At 38.6% G+C, this 10098-nt stretch overlaps 1 protein-coding gene across 1 annotated transcript in view; it reads left to right on the forward strand.

The window, feature by feature from the left end:
- The window catches only part of LOC124154651, a 238672-nt gene extending 232945 nt beyond the window's left edge, over positions 1-5727 (forward strand). Inside the window, exon 2 of the mRNA XM_046528547.1 lies at positions 2532-5727. Coding sequence (XP_046384503.1) covers positions 2532-4590 — 2059 coding nt within the window. The 3' untranslated portion in view covers positions 4591-5727. The remainder of the gene's footprint in view (positions 1-2531) is intronic.
- Positions 5728-10098: the final 4371 nt, after the last annotated feature.

Below are 10098 nucleotides of genomic sequence, written 5' to 3' on the forward strand. Positions count from 1 at the left end.
CATTCAGTGAAGGAATTTATTGTGATTGATTACATTACACATTGCTTCGCGCGCACGCCCGCCTTCCGACTTACAAACCGAGTATATACCGCCGACTGACTTCTGCCTACGGCATCATCTGCCGTCCCTTCACCACGTGGCCACCAGCTTCCTGTAAGGTGCTGATGGCAGCATCGCTCCCACGCAGGCACTTCTCATAAGTGCCTATGTATAGGGTTCAGAATACCATTGGACGTCTTAATGACCATCCGGTCTCACGTCCCACAAACTCAAGTTGCTCCACTTACAAATAATTATTAATTTATAAATCATTAAAAAATAATATTAATGAAATTTCTTAATAGCAAATTTATGGTGTGTAATTTCAACTACTGCATCTCAAAAAGTAGCTTTAGGAATGTATTATATTTTAGTAGAGGGGGAAGGGGAGGGAGGAAGGGCCATGGGGAGTATGGAGGGAAGGGGGCAGGGAACTGATCTTTGCCCCCTGACAAAACTCCCAGTTCTGGCCCTGAGTATAAATAAGCCTTTAACTTTGTATTTAAAACAGCAGCATTAACACTTTCGCTGCTGTTTAATCTCCGAAAACCTACTCCTCACATGCGGCAAAAAGGTTAAAATGCATTTCATGGGCTCATGGAGCAGGTACTTTTAGGATTGGTGTGGTACACCCTCCGAAGGGTCGCTAATCCGCGACCCTATCCTCAATGAGCTCACCCACGCAGGACTGTCTCCTCGACCCTACCAGCGGGGGGCCTACCTCCCGAAAAGTGGCTGCTCTGACTTCATTTTGAAAACCTATCAATCAATCCGATCATCGAAAAATGATTGTTTTCATCGCACTCCTACCAATCAAACAATCACGTACGGGACCACGCACGGAATAATAAAGTACGTCTTTGAACCGTGTTTCTGCGATGAAAAATAACGATTTAGTTTAGTTTGCTAAAAACGTGGCTGCGGACAACTGGAAAATGGCCAATTTAGCAAAGTTAACAAAATCGTTATTTTCCATCACAGAAACACGGTTCAAAGACATACTTGATTCCCTATTTGGCTGGAGTGCAATGCAAGTAATTATTTTTTGATGATCAGATTGATTGATTGATATTCAAATTGCAGTCAGAGCGGTCACTTTTTGGGAGGTAGGCCCCCCCGCTGGTAGGGTGGATGAGACGGTCCTGCGTGGGTGAGTTGGTCGAGGTTTCCGGGTCCCGAATTAGCAACCTTTCAGAGTGCTTTGGCGAAAGTGCTGACCGCATGGCAGGGACAACAAAAAAGTACTTCCACAGCAGTGAAAGGGTTAAAACTGCTTAAATGATTTAAGTTACACGATAGTGCCTCACAGTATGTACTAGATTTATCATCAAAATGCGTAAAATTTAACATTAGCTTCTTAACTATGTCTTACCACTATATGCTGTGGCGCCGACTCCATGGGGCCTGAGGGAGCCTGAGCCCCCTCGAAAACTCGTTATGGGTGTGAGGAAAAAATGTGTCAGGCTTGTCGATTTGCCCCCGAGTGTCCAGATATAGAGATTCAAGTTATCAGGGTTCAAATGTTGATCATATAGCTCTTCTAAAATGCTTAAAAGTCACTACTTATAAAATTTTCTTGGGCAAGATCCCTGGTTTGGCCCCCCCCCAATATTTTTTGTAAGTCGTCATCCCTGACCATATGCCAGGTCTATATAACAAGTACATACTGCAGTCATCATAGTAATCAATGAAAATCACTCCTACCCAGGCATGAAAAAATAGGGTGTGAGGGCCTGGTATTACATATTACCATCCTATAAATCAAATTGTGACGGATATTCGATTACCACTGGACTATTTGTGAAGCTATTTGAGTCTGACTCTGATGAATTTGAAAACTGAGCAAACTACTTCCACAAAAACTGCATACTTCCTCTCTCGACTTAACTTACTTAGAATAGTTAGCTTACTCTCGATTTTTCAAGATTTCCCAACCCTTGTATTTTTTGGAGGTTCATTACTTTATTGGGAGACTTTTTAGAAGTATACAACCCAAGGTTGTATCTCCCAAACACTTAAGAGGAGGTTTGAACCCCTCCCAACTCCCCTTCACCGTTTGGTACCAAGTTGGCCACCTGTTTCACTAATTTCAAGTTTGACTGTTCAAGTTCGTCTCCATTTGACTCTTTGGTCATTTTTGCATCCCTGCTCCTGTATGTATTGGGTCAGTTATGGGTTCTTTATTTTACACCATCATGCAATCACTGCAATGACCAATCGGCAAATAAATTGCATATTGTGCCATTGCAAATGCTAGTAGTCTGTACTCATAAGTGATCATAAACTTTTAAAGTAACTGTAACTATGAGGTCAGTTATTGTTTCTTGATAATTAAAACATCTGTATTTAAAGCAATAAAAACATAAATTATTTTTCAAAACATTTCCACATCATACTTAACAGAGTCACCTACATGTACTAAAATTGGTGTTAAACTAAAATCTTAAAATTTAGCATGCAAATAATTTGAACTCACTCCACCTTTATTTCAGTGGTCTCCTCATAATTGTTGCCATCCTTGGTGAGGGGAGGGTGAACGCCACTGAAGAGCATAGTGAGAGTGGAAGTTTAGGTGACCAGCCGGAACCAGAGGATGACTGGATGCTTCACACTCCAGGTGGAGGGCCGCTGGATTCCCGATGCCCTTGCCTTGCGTCCAACATCTGCCCCCGGCCTTTTGGTCTCTCCCCAATGGATGTACTCATCCTCGGCCACCTGCCCATCTGCAAGGATGAGTCTAAAGTTCGATGCTGTGGTGCATCCTTCAGTGTTGAAACAGGAACTGATGAAACTACAACAGAGGAGGCCAATGCAGCAGTGCACCAAGATTCCCCTGAGAACGTTGCTTTAGGGATTACTGAAAATTCTTATGCTGCCACGTTCACATCGACCACTGAACATGATGGAGTGATTCCAAGGGATGATGGTGAAACAACAACCACCAATTTTTTTGACACGAATCAAGAATCACCGTCAACAGTCATCTCACAGCAAGATGGTGAAGAATCGACAACAGTAAGTGAGAGTGGAATACATCTACTCGTTAACACAAACCAAACTCTCAACCAAAGTGATAATTCCGATATGGTATACATAGAGAATTTGAGGCCGGATGTACTTTTGTATCAAGACACGAAAGGATTTATCCAAGAATCTGAGGATGGAACCATCATGGTTGTCACCCCAATTCCACTGACGCCTCGTGCTAAATATCAGCAGCAGTTACTAACCGATAGCAGCCAAGCAAGCCAGTTGGGATCAGAAGATGATCCGTCTCACGTTCACATGGCAGCTGTGCCACATGTAACACATAGGCCTGAAGGTGAAGTCATGGTCATCACCCCACTCTCAGTTGAAGAGGGACTGGCAAGAGAGAATCCACCCTTTCAAGAGGAATCAAACAGAGATTTTGACTCATTATCACAAGCAGAGCGACCCCATATTGAGCAAGAATTAAAGGCAAGAGAGAAACTGGGAATGATAGCTAGCATGGAAGGATTCACAGAACGAACCACACAAAACCTTCAGGGTCCCACAGAAGAAGAGAAAATGAGAGTGAAAGATGTCACTGGAGCTTATTTCAAACCAATAGGAGAAGAAACTTTGAGAATATTAGAGGGAACTTCATTGACAGGGCAAGAGCTCAGCATCACTGCCATCAGGTCAAACACTGTGACATCACCCACACCAATCCATGCACTATCAACAGCTTTGAAGGAGAAAGAAAATAGCACAGGAGCAATGGGGAATGCAAGAAAAGAATTTGGTGACAATCACAAGGTCAGACTTCCAAAGAGGCCAGCAAAAGCGAGGGTGACACGACCAACTTGGTCACCGAAACGACTCCGAACGAGGCAACCAGAAAATTTGGATTCTCGGCGTTTTCCTAGACAGGGAACTCCAATAGACATCAGTGGAACTGCATTTCAAACTGAAAGTGCCCTAGTCATCCCAAGTCCTAATAAATCATTACCGACCAGATCAACCATTTCTATGACACAGGAAAGCCATAAAAATCATAATGTTCATCTAGAAGATTCACCAAGTACTACCTCAATAAAATATGTGCCAGTGCCTATGAACAAGATAGATATACTTAAACTGCAAGCAATGCTGACTTCTCCAATCTCAAAAAGAGTCCCAAATAGCTTAATTGATCATCAGCAAACACTAATGGTGGGGCAAACATTTCCTTTTCCGTGGGGGGTTGATCATTATGATGACTCAAGAAAGGTTGGAGCTACAGAGATTATACACCAAGAATTTCCTACTATAGAGCAAGACCCCAAAGGAATTTCTAAGAGACAACAAGAGAGAAAAACATTTCAGCAAAACCTTTTGTCAGTAGGAACTAGTTTGAGGCAATGGTGGAAGAAAAATGCAGAGCTAGCTCATTCCAAGGAAGTTAGGACCGAAAACCAGCAAATAGATAGTTCACCAGTAAAGATTGATTTGCTTCAACAACCCCAGCAACCATACTTGAACGGTGGCCTGTATGACTACAAATATGATGACAGTATATTTGGAGCAAAAACTATTTTCAACCAATGAAACATCAAAGAGGAAATCAGCATGAGTTCATCTATCACATTTATTAGTTTTAAAGCATAAGAACCAACCTCAAAAGCTGAAGGTGTACATCAACAGCATACAGCATAGATTAATTATATTTATGTAATCATTAGCCAACATTTCATAGGCTCAATTTCCTACATGCTATTTAATAATTTCATCTCATCATTCATTATCCCATTTGTATAAAACACATCTCATATATTAATTCATCAAAATTGTATTCAACCAAATTTTATCTTGATCATGCCTGCTTAATTTTGTAAAGATTTTTGCACCATAGAACTTTTTTGACTTTCTATGAATTAGAAGTCTACCTAAAACTATAATGTAGATAATTATTACACATATACCCTATTTACACAATTCTAAGAAGAACCTGATTCTAATATGACCCCACTGTTTTGGATCTATACTGGGGAAAACAATTTAATTTTGAAAAATATTTACCCTGGGTATATCTCCAAATATGGTCTTTAATAGTTTTTGTCCAAATCTACAGAAGATAAGTAACAGGCATGCCATTATCATAGCCTCATGTTCTACTGGTGTATAATGGAATCATGCATCCAATTGTAAGATAAACCCTCTTTTCTGCAGAAGTTGGGAAGAAAAAAAAACCTTGTCTTAGTTTTTTGCAAATAGAATAAGTGTACATTGTCATTTTTAAAATTGTAATAAATAGTTAACCCAAAAGTATCAAACGAGAGCTGGTCAATTATTATGTAATTAATGCACAGGTCTCACAAGAGATAAATTAGAAGATTTTTCAATTATGCATGTATATACTTATGGATATTTGATAATATGATTGTGACATTCGCCTTGAAAAATTATTTTGGCTTCGCCAGGATACAACCTGGATCTCTCGATTTCCAGTCATGTATACTAATTCACCCTTGAAGTGTACAATATGCACAAGGGCGTACCCCGAATCATAACTTTGGGGGGCAAGCCAAGTTGTGACATTTTAGCATGGAGAAGGAAGACTTGAAGTATCCCAAATGGGAACATTGGACACTCTAGTGACAAAGTTCCGAGAATCTATTTTTTTAATGTATATTTTTGGAAAATATGCACTGTCAATGCGGGTCAAAATACATGTGATAATGACATTATACGGTGTTTAAATTGTATTAATGGATAAAATTATTCATGATACATTGAAAAATAGTGAAGATGCATTTTTTCACATTCGGCACATAGGAGGAGTGTTTTTTTTTACAGACTACACATCTTTCCCGTTGTAACGTTTTACGAATATCCACTACTAACCAAACAAATAATTTTAGTACAATTCAAAAACCAGCTCTATATTTTAAAACTTTGGAAAAAAAAACAACATCAAAAAGCCACCATGATTATCACAATCCCATTTATATTTTGTACTACCACTCACTGAACCACCGCCATGTACTGCACCATTGCGGATCTTGAGTTCTTCGTATCCCTTTCCTCCCGTTCTCTTCTCCTCTCGTAGGCGCCTCCTTTTCTCTGCGTTCTCTTCTTCTCCCTGCCGATCTTGAATTCTGCCGTATCTCTTCCTCTGCTCTCTCAATACACCGCTACTTTAGTCTTTCTCCCGATCTTTCTTTTTAACACGTCTGCCTCCTCCTTCTCTCCATACACGACTGCCCTTTTTCCCTTCACAACAATCTCCCCGTCCCTCACTACCATTGTTAGTTTGAAATTACATACAAACAACATGGTGGCTTGTTTATGTTATGTTACACCGTGAAGATTTATTTAAAATATTCCCCACTTTTTTATCTTGGTTTCTCTGAAGAGTGCATCTTAGTTCCAGGATGAAACTAATTTTGGGTGTAGTCACATGAGACTTGTCGCTATGTCACGGAGCAAATCCAAGTTTTTTTGTTAAGAGCATTTGAAAAAAGGTTCCACCAACATTTCTTCCTTCGAAGGTTTGGCATATAGCTACTCAGAAGTCTGTCCACAACATCAACTCCCCTATTCCCAAATTATATCTTTTTATCAAATGCGGTTGTGAAATTCCTGCCTTTTTCCCCTCCATCCAAGAAAATGTCTTTACATAACTCAGTGGCTCATTAGTGTAGCAGTTAGATCCTAATGTAACCACTGAATATTCGTTCCATTGACAGAGAAATACCGCTCCATCACATATAAAAATTGAAATCCCCTTGTTGAGATTTTGCCATCACTTTTGAAGGTTCTAGTAGGCATTTGGCTATCCTCCCTTCCTGAATTGTACCTGTTGCTTATATGATTTTTTCTGCCAGTTCTACTGGCAGAAAGTAGGACGAAAGAAATTATTGAAATGTAACTCAATTTCCTTAGCGTGCTCTACAACAGCATCTACTGATCGCATACTACCCTACTTCCCAGCAGACCAGTAGAATGATTTTATTTCCCTGCATATATTTGCATCACATACAGATATCCTGAACATGAGCCAAGCATCCAGATTTTGTATCCAAGACAAAATGGTTTTTCTTTGAAAAATGTTTTGCTTGAGCAATGGCCACAGTATGGAACCATAGATTCGTCAAAGCTTAGTTCTTCATGGAAGATTCAAAATTGCATGAGATTTTTTTCCAACTCTCTATACAAAGGAGAAATTTTTCAAGTCACAAAATTAGCCTCTCCCTTTAGTCCTCAATGTTTTTTTAACATAGATCAAGCCCCAACTTCTTTGTGAAACTTTGACTTCAAGAAACTTGACATTTTAAGTTCAGTCATCTTCACATTTCACTCCATTTCATAAAAAATTCTAATAATGTGCAAAATTATCCTTCACTGTCCCATATACATATTTTCAACTTTCATTACACAAACAAATCATGAAAACCTTGCATATGAATTTAAAGTTTCATAGTCCAGCAAAAATTCATAAAGCTAGAAATACTGTTGATATATGCGTAGCGAATCCGCAGAGGATACACAAATATGCGTAACAGATAGAGCACAAAAAAACCTCTAGTATATTTTGAGGATATTTGAAGAATTTAATTTATTCCAAAGCATAAATTAGTAACAGATAATACTTAATGCAAAAAGAGCTAAAGCCAAAAGAAGCATTTTATTATGTGTGAGAAGTAGAATACTCAGTGGATAAGAGTTGCATATAAATGAGTTTTTGCTAAACTATAGTCAATTAACTTAATAAAATCCAGCGATCTGATGATTCTCAAAGCAAAATTTCTTCAGTAAAAGTTAAAATTATCAATTTACATCAACATGTAGTACGGCTTGTCCCAAACATTTGCATTAGTGATAATTAGTAGCATTTATGTATACCAGAGCAAAAACAACAAGTATACAAAAATATTGACCTTCTGTGCAAGCAAAAAATAAATAAATATGAGATATTAGAAGTGACCTTGGCAAATGAGAGTAATTTTAGTTTTACAATAATGAGTCGCTTCACATGCATCTATTTCAAGCTTATTTTTAACTTTAATAGTGCCCGATAAGTTTGGCCTTCAACCAATCTTAAAGATCAAATTAATCTAAGGTATGGAACTGTATTTCCGAGAGACAACTTACAGCAATAGTTATTAGCACCAGGGGGAAAGAAGGAAGGTCAGAGAGAAAAATAGATTCATCATTAGACTGCTTTTAATGAAGGCAAAAAGGGGACAACAAAATGGTTCTACATCTACTTCTGAGTTCAAAGCTTGAAGCATAGTTTATATTACTATATGAGGTTCCACTAAGTAGCAGTAGCAGACCTAACGTGAACCCACTCCCCGTGCTTTTAATCGCACTAAAACTTTTGTCACCAGTGGTACGAGGAGTGGTAGGTGCCAATACATTTGGGTTTAAATTCCTTTCAGACCTTCATGACAACGTATCAAAGAAGGTGAAGATGAATGATGAAAAAGATGAGGGTCTGGTCCTGTTAAAAAGAAGAACACAATGGTAATTTCCACACTTTTAATGTCACAACTCAGCACCCGACCATGGTTTCAACACGTGTCATTTTCAAGGTGAAAAATCGGAGTCAAGGTCAGGGTCCACTCGATGTATTTTTTCGTCCTTCACTCACTTGTTCACCAAAACCACTTCCCCTCCCACCCCCCCACACCTAATTCCATATGCTCCCACCTCCTACCTTGGCCTGGGTATATATACCCAGAGAGTGATTTTTCACCTTGAAAATGACACGTGTTGAAACCATGGTCGGTAGCTGAGTTGTGACATTAAAAGTGTGGAAATTACCATTGTGTTCTTCTTTTTATCATGGATATAAAGAACTTCCACAAAATCGAGCCGGATACGATTTTATACGTCTGATCCTGTGATTACGGTGTTCTACTCCCATGCCAAAATTCCACATTCGAGCCTCGTCTGCAGTACTTCCTTTGTGCATGTAGTTGGTTTTCTTCTGTTTCAATATGATATTGTGGGCTCATTATTACAATTTAAACAGTTTTTTTCGAATCATTGGAAAATAACTGATGAAAACCAGAGAGGTCGCACGAGGGAGGGAGAGATCTTTTCCTCCAGATTTGGGTAGAGTCAACCATATTTTCACCAAGCGGTCACTTATCTGAATAAAAGTCATCTGTAACAAGAGGCTCCCAAGAAGCGTCTTGTTGGTAAATTTTGCTTTTAGCTCTTCCTTCAAGAAAATTATCATTTCTTATGTCTAGAGCATATAGCTTTCCGATTATGTTTTTTCCTACACCACATAGTGTTGAAATTTCAACTAATACCCAATGCAATACGATTTTAAAACTAGGCTTAAATTGTAATAATGAGTCTACCATACCGTGAAGAAACATAAAAGGAAACCCAGTACATAAATATGCATCTTAAAAATATGTAGTTTTGCACCTTGGACAAAAAATAACTCGAAGGATGCTTCTGTTTAAAAAAATGGGAAAAAATTAATGCAAAAATTTCCTTGCACAGAAATAAAATTTTCAGTGAAAATCATGAAAATTAATCTGAATAACAGGTTTCTGTATAAGAAAAAGTAGAAGAATGATGAAAAAGAAATGATGAAAAGAAGTACTGTCGTTGGGAATCCATCTTACAGCTTTGACTTGGTAATAGAGCAGCGTAACTACTGGACCACAGTGAGCATACCTTATTAATAGTTTTGAAGGAAATACATTTCACTTGTAAATTTTTTAAATGTTTTTTGTTGAAAATTTTAGATATGCAATTGAGCTCAATTGCATATACAGTAGATTCCGTTCAATGGGTCCACCAGTTACTTGGGGCAGCCGCTTAATTGGGGCAGATCTTGAAGAATGGAACCCAATAGAGGAATATCCCAGAGTATTCTCCGCTTAATTGGGACAGCATGCCGCTTTATTGGGCCATGAGACGGCGACATAGACTATACTCGCGACGTAATTCAATTTTTTTTGTTTTCAGAATATCTTTTTTTTTATTTTCCTCCTTTGATTTACTCTTATTTTTCACTAATGTTCCTATTCTTGCCCTATTTTGAAAGCTCTTGTTGTTATACTATCCGCAAGAGGATAGGAATTTTAA

The sequence above is a fragment of the Ischnura elegans genome, chromosome 1 (genome assembly GCF_921293095.1).
Source record: "Ischnura elegans chromosome 1, ioIscEleg1.1, whole genome shotgun sequence".
NCBI classification, from domain to species: domain Eukaryota; kingdom Metazoa; phylum Arthropoda; class Insecta; order Odonata; family Coenagrionidae; genus Ischnura; species Ischnura elegans.